Source organism: Phyllopteryx taeniolatus, chromosome 9 (assembly GCF_024500385.1).
Source record: "Phyllopteryx taeniolatus isolate TA_2022b chromosome 9, UOR_Ptae_1.2, whole genome shotgun sequence".
NCBI classification, from domain to species: domain Eukaryota; kingdom Metazoa; phylum Chordata; class Actinopteri; order Syngnathiformes; family Syngnathidae; genus Phyllopteryx; species Phyllopteryx taeniolatus.
In genome coordinates, this window is record NC_084510.1 from 17,455,787 (window position 1) to 17,477,876 (window position 22,090).

Consider the following 22,090-nt stretch of genomic DNA (forward strand, 5'->3'; position numbering starts at 1 on the left):
AGAAACGTTTTAAAAAACCTTTTCATTCATCGAGCTCCAAAATAAAAATTATACATCTCATACCAGTGTGTAAATTCAATTTACAAATGCAAATGTTTCATAGTGACAAGTGTAAGACTTAACAGACGATTCAGATATGATGGGGTACACTTCAAATGAAACAATAAGGCACTTGTTTGCTTTAACATGATTCTAAATCCGAAACAGAAGACAAAACCACAGAGGGATTAGTTTTGTCATCTGAAGGTCAAATGATTTGCACTATTTTTGAAAGGTTTTAACTCCATACCTTGCATCGTTATTAACAAGCCCACTTGCACTACCAGACTACATACTGAAGATTAAAAAAAGACCATTAATTTGATTCGAAAGTCAACTTGATTAAGTTCATCAAAATATTTATCAGAATCTGAAGTTAAACACTGAAATAACACAAACACTTATTACTGGGAAAAAAAACAAAAAAAAAACATCTTAGCTATCACATAAAACCAAACAGAAAAGTGGTATGCCATCAAAAACATTCATTCAATACTCAAAAGTAATCAAAGGCTATTTAAATGTACAGCCACACCTAACAAACATGTTGATTACTTTTACATTAAATGTTTTATCAATATGCATTTTATTCATAATCCGGGTTTCATGTCCAAGTATTGGGTCACACTATGTTCAATGAAGGTACATAACTGGTGGTGGTCTGTTAAGCAAAATGGGAGAAGTGGACACATCAAGCAGCTTGCTATGTGCCAATATCCAACAAAAGCTCACTCAAAGCTATTAAATCACTTTGCATTTGACCATAATCGGGAAAAGTCATTTTCCAGAGTATTGCCTTAACTCGCTGACCACGAAAACGTCCTCGTCGCACAAATCAATAGAAGAAAAGATGTGACAGCATGCTAATCACCAATGAACATATCACTCAGAGAATGCCACTGTTATTGTATTTGAAGATTACAAAGCTGCCATTAAAACAGCAACCCAGCATTGAGCGATATCCTAGTGGAAAAACAATATAAGCAAAATACTCTGAAGTCCATGAGCATTTACAGTTCATGGAACCTTGTTTCAGAAGTTGACAGCTACTGTTTTATTCCATAACTGGAAACCAACTAGTAGTGAAAGACAAACTAACAAAGGCTGAAAGACTTTGCAATTATGACAGTTGCATGTCTCCAATGCCTCCACCTGACAAATTACAGTAACAACACTGGCAGGAACAAATTATAAATTCTAAATTCTGTTGCTCAAACAACGGTCTCTCGATTTTTGTATTTGATTTTACCATCTCTAATTCAGCTTCACTTCATATTGCTAATATATATCAGCCTTTACATGCTAGACTTCAGATAATGAAGGACTAGTATTGTTTTAGTTGTTGGGGATGTTATAAACATATTTTTTGTAACCGCAATAGATTGACCAGCCACTCACACTTCACAAATGAGTAAGGCTTATATTAAAAAAAAAAAAAAAAAAAAAAAAAGTAAAACAAATTAGGCAGTACTGCTGTGATAATCCAGAAGATAAGGGCTGATGCACCATTTAAGAAATTAAACTCTCACAAGCCAGCACAAGACTCTTCCGTCAGAAGCATCTTAAACCTAAAATATTCCTATTTACAGTCTTTTTTTAAAAAATATGCATACATTAAATATTTACACGTTTGTGTCTCAGTTTATCATGGTTTCAAGATTGTTCAGTTATTTTGGTGACCTTGGGGGTATGTTCTGTTCCTTGCCACTCATCCTCATTCCACGCTGAGGGGAGAAGGGTTTGCCTGAGTTTCCCCCAGTGTTTCTGGGATGCTCCCAAATCTTCAGCCCCGCACCTCCATTTCGGGTGGATCGATTAAAGCCGTAAAATGTGCGCGTGGCTTGACGAGGAGGGCAGCGGTCTCCACATTTCTCTGATTTATCTGCAGCATGCCTGTTATTGGCACGTGGGTCCTCCCCTCTATTAACCTTGAGCTCTTGAAGGGGCTGAATGACCGTAGAGGCAGGGGGAACCGGAGAAGGTGTCTGTGCTGGTGGTCCATCCTTAGCCAACCGCTGGCACACCTCTGCGTAGCTCAGCTTTTTTGGCTCCTGGTTAGAGAGGTAAGAAAAGAAATCAATACATGTCAAGATAAAACATTTTATACCATGATTACCTATAACACACAGCACTCAACAGAAATGAATACACCCAGTTTTTGTTAATTTCTGTTGGGGTGTGCTCATTTATGTTAAGCACTGTACATGAGAGGTTCAACCAATTAGTCGACTTCATTACTCCATATCGATATTTAAAGCTTGACATCACTGTTCCTGGCATTTCATTATCTCGGGTTTAGGAGACCACAATGGATATAATGTGTGCCTGCTTTTAAAGTTACTGAGATTTTTTTTTTCTCTCCCTCGAATGGCTAGGTGCAGTTGCGTGACTTTTTTTTTGGCGTACCATTGAGAAATTACGTCGCACTCTAGAGCCCTGATTATCTATCCGACTTACTGGGATACTTATTGTAAGAATGAGTGCTGAGACATTTGGACATTACTGCATTTTTAAATGACAATAACACAAATGGACCCCCTTCTGAAATCTGATCATACATTCAAAATCTGACATTTCTACTACTTTGCCTTTGTTTTTGTTAAAAGGATGCATCATTAATTAGTAGGGGGCTAAGAGTTGATATTGCAAAGAGTTTCCCCAAGTGAGAAGTGGGTCTTTACCTGTTCTGAGGTGTGAAACAGGGGAGTTGCTACTTCAGAGACCGTGTAGCTACAGGTGGAAGGAGCGTGTTCTGTTGGATTAACAGGCTTGATGGACGATGACACTTTTTCCTTTGGAATGGTAATGTTGGCCTCACCAAACTCCTTGACTGGTGAAGAAATGCTGAAAAACAAGGAATTACATAAGTATGATGTAATTATTTTATTCATTTTAAACACCAGGTAATGAGGAAAACGCTACCTTGTAACAGGCTCGGCTGGTTTTTGTGTCGCCACTGCACAAGATGTCACATCTGGGCTAACAGGACTTAGAGCTAGAGGTTCTGAGATGTTTGAAGGTTTATTTTCATTTACCTTGTTGCATACAACCTTGGAAGAGTATAGAAGAGGGTAAAGATAGAGTTGACATGAGCCTCCAGGTAGAAGTTGGTTATCAGAGAGGTCACTAGTTACCTTACTGGTTACTTTTAGACCACGTACAACATCAGACAAACGCATTTCTGGTGTCTTCTCTTCCATTACACTAACCACACATCCTGGCAATGGAGGGAAATTGGAACCTGCCAGGTCAAAATTTGGTGGAGGTGGTGCCTCGACTTCTGTCACAGGACTTGGCTTCTGCAATATGAATTTAGGCAACGTTTTAGACAACAAAACCCAATTCAAATGTAGTGGGGACATTGTGTAAAATGCTAATTAAAAGAATATAATAATTTTCAAATCCTTTTCAACCTGTATTTAAATTGAATACACTACAAAGATAAGATATTTCATGTTCAAACTGAAGAATGTTATTGTGATTTCTTTTGCCCCCAGATATTCTCTCATTTTGAATTTGATTCCTGAAACACATTCCAAAAAAGCTGGGACGGGCAACAAAAGTTGAGAAATGCTTAAAAAAATAAAAACACTTATTTGGAACATTGCACAGGTGCACAGGATAATTGAAAACAGGTAATGCCAAGATCAGACTATAGGATTTTATCCCCGATATTGGCCCGATTTGCTAGTTCCAAGATCGGGCCTGAAATATTTTGTCAGGAACGACAAAACTTCTCATAGTATGACATTATCCACAACCAACAAATTGGTCCTACGATTGCCTTACGACGCCAGAATGAAAAGTCTATCATGTTTGATTTTTTGGGGGATTTCTTCCGTGTAGTGTGACATATCAACGGCAACTCTCCGACAGCGCTCCTTGACGTCACCCAATAGGATGCGTATTGTGACTGCCGTACTGCCTCCTTTGCTTGCCGTTGTCAACATACTAGGTCACCCTTGTCAACATTTATTCAAGCGCACAAACCAATGATTACTGAAGCTTTAGAGCATGATTCGACAGAACGCCGGCATGTTTACGTACAAACGTTAGTGCTAGCACTCGCTTGCTGGGCTACATGTTTTGTCACCTGCTTGCAAGCAGGCTTAAAAGTATGTGAACATACCTCAAGCCCTCCTTGAATGGACATCCCAAAACAACCTCTCCCAAGCACCGGTGACAACACCACACATTTTTCATGTAAGCAGAACAAAATTTGAAATTTTCCATTTCTGAAAAGGGGCCCATTGCACACATGGGGGAAAAGGTGGGGAGGCACATGCCCCCAGTATCCCCCCCCCCCCCCCCCCCGCCTCTGTCCAGACCTGTCTCCCAGTGAAAATGTGTGGCGCATTATTAAGTGCAAAATACGACAACGGGGACCCCAGACTGGTGAACAACTGAAGTTGTACATCAGGCAAGAATGGGAAATAATTCCACCTACAAAGCTTCAACAATTAGTGTCCTCAGTTCCCAAACACTTTCAGTGTTGTGAAAAGGAAAGGTTATGTAAAAGGTTATGTAAAACTTTCACAGTGTTTTGTTGCCTTGTACCAGCTTTTTCAGAACATGTTGCAGGGATCAAATTCAGAACGAGTGAATAAATACATACATATATGAGTGAAAAAAGTTTTATCAGTTTGAAGAATATTTTGTCTTTGTAGTTTTTTTTCAATTGAATATAGGTTGAAAAGGATTTGCAAATTATTTTATCTTGTTTTTGTTTACATTTTACACAACATCCCAACTTCAATGAAATTGTGGTTTGTGTGTGTTTTAAGTCTAATAAAAAGTAAAAAATAAAAATAAAATAAAAATAATAATAAAGTTGCTGACCATAGTATGTTCATCATCTCTTTTTCTCCTCATGCCCCTGTAGTTGTTATTTGTCCTGAAATAAAGGGGAAAAAAGGACATTATGAAAGAAATGGCAAAGATTTAGTGGGTACACTGACATTGTAAAATAAAGTGAATGAACAGGATGACATTAACAAACCTAGCTCGTCCATCTCCGCATAGATCCCCTTTGGGCATGGTGTTTTTAGGGGTTAGGGAAGGCAGGCTAGCTGAAGTGGTGCCAATCAAGGTCCCAGGTGTCTGAAGGTGCTGTGAGGTCAATGGTCTCAACAGGCCATCCATCAGAGCTGGAGGAGCCATTAGCGGGGATGTGAGCGGGTCACCAGGCCTCAATTGTCCCTTTAAATGATTCCTAGGAACACAGAAAAGACCCATTTCTTTAGCAGTATATCTGAATGTTACACATGCAGCACACAAGAGGGTTATCAAGAAAAAAAATAGGACATTGAGGTTAAACAGAGGAGGGGTTGAACCGATTAGTCAACTTAATTTGCATCGACATTTAAAGCTCAAAGTCAACTAATCACCTCTAAACATATCGTCTTCAAATCGGCAAATTTACAGAGGACTTTCAACTCGCCAGCCTGCTACCATTACCAGACTATCATGCTCTTGAGCAACGATATGTCCAGCCAACACGGCAACCGTCTTCATACAGCTGAGTGGGTCGGAGATCACGAAAATAAAATTGTTGTGAATAAGAATCGCCGTTAGTCTGGCTAGCTTCATATACTCTCATCACCGCTAATCTTAAAATATTCATACCAACAGGACCACAGGATTGGTAGCGAGGAACGGGGGAAGAAGTACGACGCTCCATCTTTGTCGCCTAAATCTTATGTCACTTGCAAAACATGCAATCTATCCCCAAATATAATAAAAGCACAACTGAAATGCAAACAGTGAATGACAGAAATGTTTAATTTTCTGGTTACTCTGCTCCATCTTACAAAACACTACGCTATGGGACCTAAGATGAGAATGGCCGACTCCTTGAAGAGAAAAAACAGGTGCAACGGTCCCACTACTTAAAACAACTACATTCAGTATTTTTTAATCATTTGTTTTTATTTTTTTCTATGCCGGTCTGTCAAAATGTCTACATGAAACCAGTTTGAGGCTCAAAAAAGGTGAGGGCCCGCTGAACTGTGCTGGAAAAAATATCAATGACATAATTGATTGATCGACTTCCATCACATTACAGTCCACCACAAAAGATCTTTAATTTTTCAACCCCAAAAACAGAGTAATCTTGTAATCATGAATTTCACTTACCGGTTCCTGCACACAGGTAGATTACTGCTTGAATTTGCTTTATAGTTCCCCACAGTGTTGTAAGCAGTCATGAATCCATTGTTAGGGAATGGTGCCTGGGTGCCACAGTGGTAAGAGTGAAAGCAAATTAAAATCACAGTATGAATTGTCACATACTGTACATGTTCATTCATCGTTTAAATAGTGAGGGGGAAATATACATGATTGCTCCACCTTTTTTTAAAGCTGTTCAGAACAATTCATCACGTGCTATGAAATAATGCAATTATGCCACTGTCACAGGTGTATTTGTAGATTGTTCGTTTAGATTGTTTGCTTGTTTTGATATTGTTTTACTCTGCTATATTGTTTTATTTTTCATTTTACTCTGCAGTCACGTCAGCATTGCAAATAACAAACTACTCACATTTGCCTTACCTGACAGACAAAAGTTAAACAGACTGAATGAATGAATGAATCAATCTTATGCTCTTACCAGAGGTGTTTCAAAGTAAGGCATTGTTGTAGCATTCCAGGACTGGGCCAGGGCCGGATAGACTGGGTATTGCTGCTGAGCACTGTACACCTGCGGCATGTATAAAGGGGAGCCATATGCAACGTGGGGCTGGGCCTGCTGGTTGTACACACTCGGGTCCACACTACTGAAGCCCGGCTTACTGAAAAATGTGTTGATTGCCTTGATACGGGCCTGGAATGATAAAACAATAATGACGAGATTAGAGTTTTTAAACATGTGAATCATCAGCATTTCCAGTAATAAAATTATAACTGTCGCCTTTGTCCCCTCAGATCTCATAATCTCACGGTCATTAGGCCATAAAACACTGGCCTGACTAGGAAGGGGGTGGTGAGGTGGGATAAGAGAAACAGTGGGAGAAGAGGGATGAAGATGGAGAGAACAGAACAAGAGAGAAAAAACAAAAAAGCAAAGTTTCTCCCCAGCCAGTGTCAGTGCATCTGGGTCCTTCCAAGCGCGATACTGATCATCACTGGGGGGTCATAACAATGACATTTAATAGACAGGGGGGAAAAAAAAAACCAACAAAAAAAAACAAAAAACCTTTTCTCTAATGAGTTGCATTTGACAAAAATAGCAGTAGACAGACTTGCTTATCAAGTAATGCGCATAAGTTACCATGATTGGCTTCCCCTGAAACACTTTCACTTCTTCCCGTAGATATCTGTAAGCCTGAGGACAGAAAGGATTCTTACATTTGAAACAAGCAGTATGTTTCCCCCATATATTCTTTAAAGTGTCATTTGCTATAAGGCGATTTTTTTTTGCAATTAAAATAAGTAATGATGCTTTAAAAATAAATTTTAAAAAAGCTCAAAATAATACAAATAACTGTATACCTTAAGTGCATCCATATCAGACTGAAACATTATGTACCAGTTGCTGTTGTGTGCAAATTCAGCACTTAACACCTTTGGGCACTGTTCACTTTTAAAAAGATTCTCCACCTCCTGCAACATTTGCAAAACATGTTATACAGCTTTCGTCGCATTATCACCAACATGTAATTTCAATTAACATTTTCTCCCCAAACAAATGTTGATCTATGCAAGGACATATAATAACAGAGGTTAAAAGTGTGGGAAGCATTCAAGTTTTAAATGACAGTACTTTATTTGCAATATCGGGTCATCTTTACCTCAACTGGTGTAGTCTCTGGCACCTCTCGCAGAATAATAATGGAGCGACTGTGATTTGGACGAACCTTCTCTCCAGCCTCATCAACTTGAACCAATGGCGATTCTGTAATCGAGACCAAAGATGAAAATAAAACCATCCAAAGCAATCACCGAGATACTTTGTTCATTCATCAATGATCTGAGTTTCAGTTCAATATTTACAAGCAAAGTGGTGAAGGTAAAAGTTGCAACAATGTTTGGACAAGTTCACATTTATTTAGTGGGGTTGCACAAATTTAACAAAGACATGGCCAACATTTTTTAACAACATAGAACCCCCCCAAAAGTTATAATTTGTATATCAAATTTAACAATGCACTTTTTATATAGAACTGGTACCTCTCAGTACATCCACAATGAGATCCATGTCATTGGTGAGGGCTTTGATTTCCTCCATGCATGCTATGGTCCAGATTGGAATAAACTGATCACAGTCCATCTCCGATATCAGGAACTGATCAATTGATAGGTTCTGTCTGGAAAAACAAGTTTCTTAATAAGATCTGAATGCAATATGGGAGAGGAAATGCATACATATCTGTTTCTACGCAGTCAGAGAACCCACCTTGAAAAGCAGAACTCCAATTTTTTCTTTAAAGACTCTCTTAAACTCTCTAATATCGGTGGTTCTTGAGTGACATCAACAGTTGACTCACTTTGGGAGTTAATAGCTAAATACCCTGCATCAAATGTGTCAGTATCATTCACACTGTCCTCTGTTGGCACACAGGCATAGTCAGTGTTGTCAGCAAAGTCAGAGTTGCATCCTTTTCCCGCGGGAGAGAGAACATCAGGGTACTCTAATATGGGAGGTGAAAGACAGGATATCAACATTTTCACAAAAGCAATACATGGATTTCCATTTTTGTAAATAAATGGCATAACCCTTCTGTGGTGGGACTAAATTTGGAAGACTATTGTGACAAGACAAAAATTTATACCTTCAGTCATGTCAGGATTGTGAGGATAGGTATGCAGCCAAGAGGAATTATCTGTCCCCTCCGAGATACCATTCTGGTGGGTAGGAATCTCCTGCCACACTTTGGCATTAGGGTTCAGAACCGTTTCCTTTGTGGTGACCTACAATATTAAAAGAAATACAGTTTGTAACACAGATAAAATGAAACAAACATACACACACACACACATTATATACACATTTACATATATATATATACATATATACATATACACACATATATACACACACATATATATATATACATATATACACACATATATATACATATACATACATACATATACACATATATATACATATACATACATACATATATAGATACATACACATAACATATATACATACATATATATACATACACATGCATACATACATATATATACATACATACACATGCATACATATATATATACATACATACACACATACATATACACACATATACACACACATACATATATATACACATGCATACACATACATATATACATATACATACATATACACATATATATACATACATATACATACATACATACACATATGCATTTTTATTTGTGTTTAACAAAATGTCACTTCATTGGAATTGTACACATACATAAATACATACACATACACACATACCTATACATACATATATATATATACACAACCCCAATTCCAATCAAGTTGGGACGTTGTGTTAAATAAAAACAGAATACAATGCTTTGCAAATCATGTTCGACATTTAATTGAATACACTACAAAGACAAGATAGTTAATGCTAAAAACAATCAAGTTTATCAGTTTGAACAAATAATCATTAAGTTAGAATTTTATAGCTGCTAACACGTTCCAAAATAGCTGGGACAGGGTCATGTTTACCACTATGCTACATCACCTTTTCATTTAACAATATTCAATAAACGTTTGGGAACTGAGGACACTAATTGTTGAAGCTTTGTAGGTGGAATTCTTGCTGAATATACAGCTTCAGCTGTTCAACAGTCCGGGGTCTCCGTTGTCGTATTTTACGCTTCATAATGTGCCACACATTTTCAATGGGAGACAGATCTGGACTGCAGGCATGCCAGTCTAGTACCCGCACTCTTTTACTACGAAGAAACACTGTTGTAACACCTGCAGAATGTGGTTTGGCATTGTCTTGCTGATATAAGCAGGGGCTTCCATGAAAAAGACATTGCTTGGATGGCAGCATATGTTTCTCCAAAACCTGTATGTACCTTTCAGCATTAATGGTGCCTTCACCCATGCCATTGGCACTAACACAGACCCATACCATCACAGATGCTGACTTTTGACCTTTGCGTCCATAACAGTCCGGATAGTTCTTTTCCTCTTTGGCCCGGAGGACACGACGTCCACAATTTCCAAAAACAATTTGAAATGTGGACTCGTCGGACTACAGAACACTTTTCCACTTTGCATCAGTCCATCTTAGATGAGCTGGGGGCCAGAGAAGGCGGCGGCGTTTCTGGGTGTTGTTGATAAATGGCATTTGCTTTGTATAGTAGTTTCAAGTTGCACTTACTGATGTAGCGCTGGACTGCATTTACTGACATTGGTTTTCTGAAGTGTTCCTGAGCCCATGTGGTGATATCCTTTACACATTGATGTCGGTTTTTGATGCAGTGCCGCCTGAGGCAACGAAGGTCACGGGCATTCAATGTTGGTTTTTGGCCTTGCCGCTTACATGCAGTGCTTTCTCCAGATTCTCTGAATCTTTTAGAATCACCTTTATTGTCATGAACATGCATGCATGCACATGAAATTTGTTCTCTGCATTTTACCCATCACAGTGAACACATACACATGTTAATGGAACACACTGGAGCAGGGGGCAGCTGAAGCGCCCGGGGAGCATTTCGGGGTATCAGTGTCTTGCTCAAGGACACCACAGCCGTGAGTCCGGGGGATGTTGGCGGATGGTACAGTTGGGGTCTTGAACCTAGGCCCCCCACAGTGGCAGGCGACGATCTTAACCATTGGTCCACGGCTGCCCTTTTGATGATGATATGGACCGTAGATGATGAAATGCCAAAATTCCTTGCAATTGTACGTTGCGGAACATCGTCCTTAAACCTTTCGACTATTTTCTCACACACTTGTTGACAAAGAGGTGAACCCCCAGCTTTGCTTGTGAATGACTAAGCAATTCAGGGAAGCTCCTTTTATAGCCAATCATGCCACCCACCTGTTCCCAATTAGCCTGTTCACCTGTGGGATGTTCCAAACAGGCGTTTGATGAGCATTGCTCAACTTTCTCTGTCTTTTTTGCCACCTGTCTCAGCTTTTTTGGAACGTGTTGCAGCCATAAAATTCAAAGTTAATGATTATTTGCTAAAAACAATCAAGTTGATCAGTTTGAACATTAAATATCTTGTCTTTGTCGTGTATTCAATGAAATATAGGTTGAACATGATTTGCAAATCATTGTATTCTGTTGTTTAACAACACCCCAACTATATTGGAATTGGGGTTGTACACACACACACACACACGCACACAATCCTATAGCAGTAAATTCAAACTAGCAATCTATATACTTAAAACAGAAAAGTATGATTAACAAACAGCAGGGAACAAACTCCAAATTTATATAAAAAAATAAATAAAAAATTTAAAAAAAAACATCCAGTGTGCCATATGTTCAGGTAAAGCTACATACCATTCAGATACCACTGAATTTACACCAAGTTATATTTCAGGTTTTCATTTTTCAGTGTAACCAATCCCCTCGGCAAGATGCCATCCACATTCCGCGTCCGCCGTCCACAAAGCGACAGTAAGGCAAAGGCTCGTAAACCTGAAATCCAATAATCCGGTTTGGTTCGCACGACTACTACGCAGATACAAGCCTGAGCCTCATTGGTCTCCGCAGGCTCCATTCAACACGCAAGCCTTTCATCCAGCCTGAATTCAAGCCGGGCGTGTGTGCCGACGTCATTTAAATAAGTATTGTGTTTATTTCAAAACTACAGAATGTATTCCAATCTATATTAAATTAAGACGAGACCCATTTGAGAGGCCACATTGTGCTCGACCGCTGCCTCTTTTTTTTTTCCTTTTTTTTTGTTTAAGGCGCGGAGCGCCGCTGTTGTGGAGCGCGTCGGAGCACGTGGCGCTGACGTTAAAAAAAAAAAAAAAAACCTCCAAATGTCTACGCAAGGACGCGTAAACGAATCCGCGCGGCCTTGTTAATCAGCAAATATATTTGCTGCGCCCAGGTTAAACTCGGAACTGAGCCGGCACTTTATTCACCGCCTTATGTCACAGCGTAACCTTCATCGCTCGGCTGCCTTTGATAGCCGCTTAGCTTCAGTTGTATAACAGCTATCACAGCGAGTCACGTGTAGGCCTGCTAACCGCTGCACATTACGCATATATTTCAAAACCAAAAAGATTAAAGAAACCGTTAAAAGACCGCAGTCATGTCACATGACGCACACATACACATAAACTAGACGTGGTCGACAAATGACAGTTTGTTTAAGACGCCATCTAAAGACAGGTGAACCATAAATAGCCGCCATGGCTAGCTAACAGTCTTCTGTTTACTAGTTGACCGTGACTTGTTGTTCACCTTTTTAAAGGTTAAACATTTGGGCATCTGACGGGGACGGAATAGTACACAAAAATCATCATCGTAACTATAAAAACACCTACAAGAGAAGACTGTTGGTATTAACGTTACTAGAACATTCTGGCAGTTTAAGTGCGATTCGGGTGATGTACTAAAAAGGAGGAACAGGTTGTTGCACGTTAGCTAGCGTACTAGCTAGGCCAAAAACTTACCATGTTTGGATTGGATATTATGACGACGCCCGCTTCAGTTCGCAGTTGTAAAACAATGTCCAAGTGCTTTTAGATTCCTTAAGGATGCTCTTAAGACATCCACCACACTTCTTCAGAGTGTGGATTTTTTTTCTCAACTACAGTCTCCCCGGTAACACGCCGAACCCAAACACAAGGAGCACGATACACGCCAGGCTACGACTTAAAAGTTCACGAATGGCTATCTTACTTGTTTAGGATTATAAATTAATTCCCATTTTAAGACCAAAGCCTCATTTGAACCGATTGGCCTCGATGGACTGTTGGTGCAGCGCGTGACAGCTGCGTCCTCTGCTCGCGAGTCGCGACCGGCAGCTACGCAAGGCGGCACTTCGCCTCCATAGCGACATCTACGGCCAATATGAGAACAAACACAACAAACAATTCTTATTTATTGTCATATTTTAAGTGTTTTCTCCAATGAGGGTTGCGTAGTTTGCACCCCCGCCCCAGGACTGCACCCCCCCAGGACTGCAGTCGTTCGGGGGGGGGGGGCTAGAAACTGCAGATGACGACATGATGTCAAGAAGTCAACCACGGTTCAGACCTTGATTGAGATTTAAGTCTGTCACTACCAAATATGTTTTTAATCAATCATTCTATGAATAATTCATTCCGTTGATTAATCGAATAATTTACATTATTTTGCATTAAAGTTTTTTTGCAAAATCTTGTTTTCCAATTACTGTTTATTCATCGATTGTTGTTTCTTTTGTATTGTTCAATACTTAAATAAAAGCAATAAAAACGATTAAACAATAGCACACTTTTTGAAAAAGAGCTACTTCTTGAGTACTGATTAATGCAAAGGGCTACTACACTGATATACCCTTCTGAGGCTGCTTCAGGTTTAACAACATGCCAGTTGCAGGTTATACATACTACGGTTGCAAATAACGATTATTTTTGTAATAGATTAAACTGACTTATTTTTTCCATGAACTGATTATGATTCAGTTACTGGTTTGGTCCATAACATGTCAGAAAATAGCGAAAACGTTGATCATTGTTTTACAACCCCAATTCCAATGAAGTTGGGATGTTGTGTTAAACATAAATAAAAACAGAATACAATGATTTGCAAATCATGTTCAACCTATATTTAATTGAATACACTACAAAGATAAGATATTTAATGTTCAAACTGAAACTTTATTGTTTTTAGCAAATGATCATTAACTTTGAATTTTATGGCTGCAACACGTTCCAAAAAAGCTGGGACAGGTGGCAAAAAAGACTGAGAAACTTGAGGAATGCTCATCAAACACCTGTTTGGAACCTCCCACAGGTGAACAGGCTAATTGGGAACAGGTGGGTGCCATGATTGGGTATAAAAGGAGCTTCCCTGAATCACTGCATGTAAGCGGCAAGGCCGAAAACCAACATTGAATGATCGGGACCTTCGAGCCCTTTGGCGGCACTGCATCAAAAACTGACATCCAATGTGTAATGGATATGAACACATGGGCTCAGGAACACTTCAGAAAACCAATGTCAGTAAATACAGTTCGGCGCTACATCCGTAAGTGCAACTTAAAACTATGCACAGCAAAAGCCATTTATCAACAACACCCAGAAATGCCGCCGGCTTCTCTGGGCCCGCGCTCATCTAAGATGGACTGATGCAAAGTGGAAAAGTGTTCTGTGGTCAAATTGTTTTTGGAAATTGTGGACGTCGTGTTCTCTGGGCCAAAGAGGAAAAGAACCGTCCGAGCTGTTATTGCCGCAAAGTTCAAAAGCCAGCATCTGTGATGGTATGGGGCTGTGTTAGTGCCAATGGCATGGGTAACTTACACATCTGTGAAGGCACCATTAATGCTGAAAGGTACATACAGGTTTTGGAGAAACATATGCTGCCATCCAAGCAACGTCTTTTTCATGGACGCCCCTGCTTATTTCAGCAAGACAATGCCAAACCACATTCTGCACGTTACAACAGAGTGGCTTCGTAGTAAGAGAGTGCGGGTACTAGACTGGCCTGCTTGCAGTCCAGATGTGTCTCCCATTTGAAAATGTGTTGTTGTTGTTATAATTGGCAAATGTTAGGAATTTTTTTTCCAGTTTGATGAGAATTTTGTTTGTTTGTGTGGTACTAGTTTAAGAAAACTGTCTATTGTTGTGACTCTGGTGAAGATCATATAACATTCAATGAGCAGATTACTGAAATCTAAAGGGTTCACATACTTGCAACTATATTTACTGTAATTATGACTCGATAGATTGATAGATACAACATATTCTGATTTACGTACCAATTCAAGTTACGTCGCCACGCTTGGAATGGAATTCCGTTGTAAACTGAGAACGCCTTGTATTGTCAAAATAACTCCGATGAAGTCACAATTACCACAACTGTCACGTTGAATGATTACTGGACCCTTAACCTCCAGCTTCACCATGACCGCGACCCTAGTGAGTACGAAAAATGAATGAATGAAGGACTCTTCATGCGTGTGCGGGACGCCGACTTCTTCCGAGTCATGACGCCAAGAATGGTGACGTAGCCAGAATGGAGCCAATCAAAGAAGCACCCAAGACTGACGAATACGGAAGCGATCGTAAATGAAAACACATTTGTCTTATCTGATGTCGTTTTATGTATAAAAGGGGGTTTCTCAGAGAGCAAGAAGTATTTTCCAAAGCAAATCGCTTTTTGAGAACGTTGCCATTTTACAAGGCTCCGGCAACCTTCGGAAACACTCGGGAAACATCGACGCGTAACCGGAATTGTTTTTTCTTCTTTGGTTTTGTGATCACGCGAGACTTTGAGATCGGCAGTGCAATGTGTGTTTGGTCTGCTGTGTTGAAACTTGAGATTCTCGGAACACACCACACACATTACGACAAAACTGTTGAACGCCCGATTTTTTTTTAAAGCATATAAAAATATATTTTAAGAGTGGAAAAATCTGTGTGTGTATCAGGCCTACATTCTTACAGATAATCAGAACTAAACCCGCTCGCTATATGCGGAATGTCACGTGAACGGAAAACCTGGGTAGTGGACTTCCTGTGTATGCTGTGCTAACGAGCATAGCTAAGGGTTGATGACATGATTTGAAGCTAAACTTGATTTGAAAAAAATCTTTATGGCTGGTGTAAATTACCAATCAATCAAGATCGCAACCTCAGTTGACTTACAGTAGAATGTACAAATGGTCAATGAAGGTGTACCCTTCGGTGCAGATCTATCAGGTTGTGTTGCTCTACTGAGTGTTATTCTAGTAGAACACACAATCATGCTGCTGAGAGAGAGGAAAATACACAGACACCACAAAACCATGTAGAACCCAGGGTGGACAAGCTTTTCTGCTTTTGATTTTTAAGCCTACCCGTGGTGTAGAACATTACATTCAATTTACAGTTCTTCAGAGGATATACTGTACGCTGCAGAGCAATCTTGCTGAAAGGAAACGTTGACTTTGACGTTAAAATACCAAACCAGTGTGCTGGACAACTTACAAATGGGTAAAAAATACCAAGTTAGGTTCACTGCTTCTTTATTCCCAAATTGTGCAACAAGATTTCATTTATGTTAGTGCAGGACATTTTAACAGTTCTTTCACACACATAGTAAAGCACTAATTTAAGTGTTGTCATGATTATGCCTTGGTGCTGGAAGCCTGTTTACTCTGTTGTAGCTGCTGGATCTTCACGTTCATGACTTCAATCACAGCTGCAAGACACCAAAGACACAAACTCTTCAGCAAGTATGGGTTCAAATTAGGCTATTACTCTGTCACAATGAATTCATTACAGAATGGGACCCAGGCCACACACGACCAAGTCAAGAAAGTAGTGTAAATCAAACAGTGTTTTTAAAGGTTCACAGTTGGCGTTTACTCTTACATTTGTGAAGAGTGTTGGTGGACTCACCTTGTTTCATGGCATGTTTTTCCTGAAGCGCAGGCTGAATTTTCTCTATCTGCTTTGTCAGGAAATCTAGTTTACGTTTGAAGAAGGCCTTTGAATCCGCTACATTCTATAGGAAAGGCAAATACAAGTTACACCTTAAGTTTGCAGTTTTAAATTAGGCTCATAATGGATGCTCTGGACCACAGGTGTCAAACTGGTGGCCCGGGGGCCAGATCTGGCCCACCACGTCCTTTTATGTGGCCTGCAACAGTGTGCATCGACTTTGTGTTTCTTGCTAAAATACCAAAATTCCAAATTGGCTTCACTTTTAAAAATATTAAGATATCACAGGTATTTTTTTGTTTCCAACCCCACTTTTAAAATAAAACTGATTCATACTGTAGTTGAACAAGCAGTTTTTACTGGCTTTTGATTTGAAAAGCAATTATCCATTAATTTGTGTATATGTAATAATATGAGGCAATCACGTATTCATATGGGTTGGCAGCCACAACGGCCCTTCGAGTGGAACCATAACTGCGATGTGGCCCGTGACAAAAATGAGTTTGACACCCCTGCTCTGGACTGAACATAACGCACAGAAATATATTAAAAGCACCTACTTACCTTTTCAACATAATATCCTGTCCCGACATCCACTAAAACATGCTCCACATCATTTAATGTTCCAGGCACATACATCTAGAACAAGTCTTGTCAAGGATAATGCCCCTCAGAGACAAAATATGAAACACATTCTAAAACAAATGTAATCCACTGAGCATCTTCTGAAATTTTATAATTAATTCCTTCAAATTCATAGGTAGATGAAAGTACATTAAAATAGCCCTAATTAAAAAGTTAAAACAACCCATCGATAACAACCAAAACGGCAGATTGATCCATGTTGAAAATGGAAACATGGTCCAAATGAAACATCTGTTTTTGGCACAAAAAAAGATCTTGGCTGCAGCAGACTATAAATACTTATTATACAAGTAGCATAAAATAACAAAAGTGCTGGTGCTGAACAGATGAGGGTAGAGTAGCCAAATATTGTACTCAAGGAGGAGTACTGTTACTTTAGAATAATAGGACTCAAGTAAAAGTACAAAGTAGTCACCCAAAAATTTACTTGAGTAAGGGTAGGAAAGTACTTAATGAAAAACTACTCAAGTAACTTGAGTACCGTATTTTCACGACCGTAAGGCGCACTTAAAAGTCTTAAATGTTCTCCAAAATGGACAGAGCGCCTTATAATGTGGCGCGCCTTGTGTGTGCACAAAGTTCCAAAATCTGTAAACGATGTTGTGTGACTTTGATGAGAGCTCCGCTTGCCTGACTGGGAGCATTTCCTGCCGACAGTCTGCTTATATAGAGGAAAGGCGGACGTGACTGAGGACAGCATGCAGACGTTAAATGGGGAAGGGTGCGCATGAAAGAGGACGCTAAAGGCACACCCCAGTAGGTATATAGCGCCGGTATGTGCACTGTGCAAAACAACATCGGTTTGGTTAAGGACCCCCGAAAATGGCACCTACGAAGAGACACGCTTACGAAGCACAGTTTAAACTGCAAGCTATCAGTTTTGCGGAGGAACATGGGAATCGAGCAGCCGCGAGAGAATTCAAGATCAACGAATCCATGGTTCGCAAGTGGAGGAAGCAGGAAAACGAGCTTTGCCAAGTCAAGAAGACAAAGCTGAGTTTCCGCGGAAACAAGGCGAGGTGGCCCGAGTTGGAAGACCAACTCGAGCAATGGATTAATGAGCAAAGAAGCGTCTCTACAGTCACCATTCGACTGAGTGCAATGACTCTGAGCATGCCATCATTCCGGGAGGCTAGACAAAGGAACTCCAACCACTGGACATCGGTGTAAACAGGGCGTTCAAAGTTCAAACTTCTGCAACTTACCGCAAGGTGTTTTCTCAGAATCATCTTTATTTGCCAAGTATGTCCAAAAAACACACAAGGAATCCTCAAGTTAGAAGTCAGCTGAAATAGTTTGGGAAGTCACAATTTAAGAGCTGCATGACAAAGCTGTTGTTTTTCAGGGTCTGGAAAGTAAACACTCACGCGGGTCCCCCAAAAATGACTAATTTTGATTGGTTCGCAAAGGCAACGTGCGCAGTCATGTGATTGCCTTGTGTCGTCTGATTGGTGCAACGGGCACCCTACGCGGAAGTCGAAGATGGAGTCAAAAAATAGACGCGCACACGGAGGAATGGATAAAGTAGCGAACGGCATGTCGATCATTGTAACGGAGTAAAAGTATCAATCCTTTGTCACAAATACTCACGTAAAAAGTATGGTGCATTTAAAGTACTCTGACAAGTACAGTTTATGGAAAATGTTACTTAAGTAAATGTAACGAGTAAATGTAGCACATTACTACCCACCTCTGGTGCTGAATACAACTCAAGGATACAGAACTTGTAAGAGGGACGAGTAATTCTTTTCCTGCATGACGAGAGAAAAGAGAGTCTGTAAACACCAAAACTCATGCAATAGTCACCCAATTTGAGATGCAATTACATAATTACACTGCTGTACTCAAAGTTTGGGATATTCAGCTTTTGGGTGAAACGTCAAGATGAACCAAAAATGCACAATACACCTAATTTGACTTTTGAATGCACGTTTAATTTTTCAGTACTCTTGCACAGCTTGTTGGTTCTCTAGGGCTCTGGCTCACTCTCTAAATCCCGATTCGCTATTCATTTTGACAGTAACGAATGGCTTCCAAATCAGAATCTAATCGTTATTCCTTGTACCATTTTGAAATATTAGTCCAACAAATGAAAAATCTGATTTAACTAGTTGAACACTATCTGTTGAACCGGAAAGCGATTACACTGGCAAGTTTTGGCAGCAGCTTCTCCATCCGTTTAAAGTTTTTCTTTTTAGTTTAAAACAGCTTACCTGAACTAGGATCATTCGCCATACTGTGGCAAAAGGTAGAACCCCTGGTTGGTTTTGCCCCTGTCGGTGCCATAAATCCTTGCTGCCTTAAAACAGCTGCCTCCTTTCTATCTAGCCGGCTGGCTCTCGTCATCTGGCAACGCTGTGTTGGATCAACTTTCTCCCATTGATTCTGCCGCGGTCGCCGACCACCTCAGCAACGGCTCCTTTTCGGCTTCAGTTGTTGTGAACATCTGTGCAGCTCCTTGTGCTAGTCTATTGGATGCCTCCTTCCGCGGGCATCTCAGTGGTAGGCTATTAGCTACAGCTGGGTACATGCGCAGAAACTTGGCATAGTAAGTCCAAATGATGTCGGCCTTAAAGGCTAATAGTTAAGAAATATTTTGTTGTTTTTTTAAAGGAAATGCGGCGTGGCAGCAGTTGCAGCTCGTCAGAAAAAAAGTAAGTAGTAAGTTATTTGTTGTGATTCAAATCTGAAATTAGGGTTAAGGTTTGTTTTTTTGGTTGGACTTGAATGTCAATTTGATTGTCCAGCAACTCATGAACTCTCTAACAAGTAGCTGAATGGCAAAATTCACAACAGGTGTTTGATTTAAAAAAAAAAAAATCAAAACATTTAAAAAGGATGTACACTCTTCTAGCCTCTCTGTCGCAACTTGCTGATGACATTCTGCAGGTGATCCTTCAAACAGTTGTGAATGTTGCCGTACAGCTCCTTGTTAGATAGTTCATGAGATGGTGGACAGACAACAGCAAGTTGTGTAAAAAGTATTGAAACACTGGACAGCTGGACTTGTGCATTCAAAAGTTCTACAAATTAAGTTTGCCTGTTAAGGTTTTAGCGCAATTTAGGTTCATCCTGAAATTTTACAGATAAGCTGAATATCCCTAACTTTTTGTGATTAGTGCATGCTCATTGGAGAGCTGGTTTCATCATTGCCAGTTCTAATCAATTTTGTTTTGAAAAGCTGACGTTGGCCAAACTTTAACAACAACTATGATGTGTTAAAGTACAGATTTGGAAAATACATTCCACCCACCTTGATTGTTTTTGTTTAGTGAATTCAAATTATCTTTTGCTTCAACATATTTCGCCTGGACAACTTTGAGCTGGCTTATTGAGGACGTCAGGAAGTCAATCTCCTGCACAATATTAAAATGTCGCACAAGAGTGTCAATACTGTCCCCAAGGAAACAACACTTAGACAATGAAATTCATTTGTTACATGTACATATGTCTCAGATGGCATGCCTTATTTAGCTTTAAATAGTGGATGTTAACGGTAAAAAGAGAGGGGTTCATGCTGATAGAGCGTGAGCATGCTACGTCAAACAACAACCCTCTCACAATGTGTATTCATTTCGATTACCGGCAATATAAAAACAATATTTGACTTTACAGGCAACAATAATATACGAAAGTATTCTTGCCTGGTCTAACTGGCTTTTTAGTCCCTCAAGCTGAGGAAGCGACAGATCCGCAAGATTGATCGCCATGTTGGGAGTGTAAAGTTAGTGATTGCTTCCGGTTCAAGAAGAGGGGTGTTCTTTTGTATAAAACGACGCCCCCAGAGGAGGTTTGAGGGCATGCAGCTCAAGTATTTACACGTTGGTGTATTCATTTAAATCAGTGTTTCCCAACCATGTCTGAGCCACAGCACCAAAGAAATATGTTGCAACATAAATACAAACTGAAACAACTCTCGTCTCAAATGTACTTACGTGAACGCTGTACCTGTTTGAGCAAAAAGCTTATGTATTATTTTGTACCATGAATGGCTATGCAAAGCCGTTTGATCTTTTATTCGGGGTACGTTCGTTAATTAAATCTGACGCTCTCACTGCGCTCTGCTAATGCAGTGTTCAGAGAGGCAGAGCGCGCTTCATTTTCAATGAATTTACGAACGAGCGTGTTGGCCATTGGCAGGGATACGTCAGCGCGTCCGCCATATTGAATGTGTCAATTCTGCTTGTAAACGTCTCGTCCTGCGCTCCGGCAATCCCAGAGTGTGGTGCTCTGAACAAAGGAACGGCACATCCCAACAACCCTCTGAGTTTCCAAACACTACGGAGTGTAGAGAGCGCGCTTGGAGTGAATTTCCAAACGTACCCTTGACATCCAGCATTAGGGCACAACAACATTGGCATATTAGTAAGACAGCTACAAGTTAGGCCAACCTGGACTAAGTTAACAAGTGCATGCTACCAGTACTACTAAAATTCCACAAGTTAACATCTATTGCTTTGCTAGTAGTACTAGTAGCACACAGATGTCAACTAATGCTGTTTTGCCTCTATAAGGTATATGTCCATGTTGCTGCTTACAGGACGCTAGGACACGCACACACACTAGCTTTTGTTAAAACTGACCACACTATGTTGTGAACACACATGCACATACACTTATCACCTTTGCCCTCCCTTCATACAGACAAGCAGGAATCATGGAGACCAAGACAGGTGAGGCTGTGACGAAGAAAAAAAAAACAGACGAGAAAAAGAGAGCCAGCGACAGACAGACAGAGGTATATTACACTTGTCAACAACTCTTTAGGATTGATCAATCCCCCTTTTTCATTTGCCTTCCCAACCATTTAGTGCTATCAAGCCTCATCTCCTTATCTGTAAC

At 40.0% G+C, this 22,090-nt stretch overlaps 2 protein-coding genes across 5 annotated transcripts; both read right to left on the reverse strand.

Annotated features, from left to right (window-relative positions):
* Window positions 1–3: 3 nt before the first annotated feature.
* On the reverse strand, window positions 4–13,020 carry larp4ab (La ribonucleoprotein 4Ab). 3 transcript variants are annotated; one of them, XM_061784395.1, is made up of 15 exons: window positions 12,647–13,020; window positions 8,811–8,949; window positions 8,435–8,669; window positions 8,209–8,345; window positions 7,830–7,933; window positions 7,531–7,641; window positions 7,310–7,363; window positions 6,650–6,862; window positions 6,175–6,269; window positions 5,039–5,251; window positions 4,879–4,933; window positions 3,174–3,338; window positions 2,962–3,089; window positions 2,721–2,883; window positions 4–2,090 (listed from the first exon to the last, which is right to left on the reverse strand). In XM_061784395.1, exons 1-15 carry the CDS (start codon window positions 12,647–12,649, stop codon window positions 1,707–1,709), a joined length of 2,199 nt encoding a protein of 732 aa, XP_061640379.1. In that variant the 5' UTR covers window positions 12,650–13,020; the 3' UTR covers window positions 4–1,706. The 3 variants fall into 3 exon arrangements, with proteins under 3 accessions (XP_061640379.1, XP_061640380.1, XP_061640381.1); XM_061784396.1 differs by lacking the exon at window positions 12,647–13,020 and adding an exon at window positions 11,520–11,787; XM_061784397.1 differs by lacking the exon at window positions 7,531–7,641.
* Window positions 13,021–16,168: 3,148 nt separating this feature from the next.
* On the reverse strand, window positions 16,169–21,022 carry pfdn5 (prefoldin 5). Of its 2 annotated transcripts, XM_061785429.1 has the most exons (6): window positions 20,893–21,022; window positions 20,502–20,604; window positions 18,968–18,999; window positions 17,168–17,242; window positions 16,562–16,667; window positions 16,169–16,361 (listed from the first exon to the last, which is right to left on the reverse strand). In XM_061785429.1, exons 1-6 carry the CDS (start codon window positions 20,956–20,958, stop codon window positions 16,288–16,290), a joined length of 456 nt encoding a protein of 151 aa, XP_061641413.1. In that variant the 5' UTR covers window positions 20,959–21,022; the 3' UTR covers window positions 16,169–16,287. The 2 variants fall into 2 exon arrangements, with proteins under 2 accessions (XP_061641413.1, XP_061641414.1); XM_061785430.1 differs by lacking the exons at window positions 20,502–20,604; window positions 20,893–21,022 and adding an exon at window positions 19,462–20,459.
* Window positions 21,023–22,090: the final 1,068 nt, after the last annotated feature.

Excerpts from the sequence above, each read along its gene's own strand:
- larp4ab (XM_061784395.1), bottom strand. Across the intron at positions 8,346-8,434 it reads TTGGAGTTCTGCTTTTCAAG|ACAGAACCTATCAATTGATC; the intron begins GTGGGTTCTCTG and ends TTGTTTTTCCAG. Across the intron at positions 2,091-2,720 it reads TGTTTCACACCTCAGAACAG|GAGCCAAAAAAGCTGAGCTA; the intron begins GTAAAGACCCAC and ends CTCTCTAACCAG.
- pfdn5 (XM_061785429.1), bottom strand. The coding sequence starts at position 20,958 with ATGGCGATCAATCTTGCGGATCTGTCGCTTCCTCAGCTTGAGGGACTA. Across the intron at positions 19,000-20,501 it reads ACTAAACAAAAACAATCAAG|GAAAAGAATTACTCGTCCCT; the intron begins GTGGGTGGAATG and ends CTCGTCATGCAG. Across the intron at positions 16,362-16,561 it reads AAAACATGCCATGAAACAAG|CTGTGATTGAAGTCATGAAC; the intron begins GTGAGTCCACCA and ends GGTGTCTTGCAG.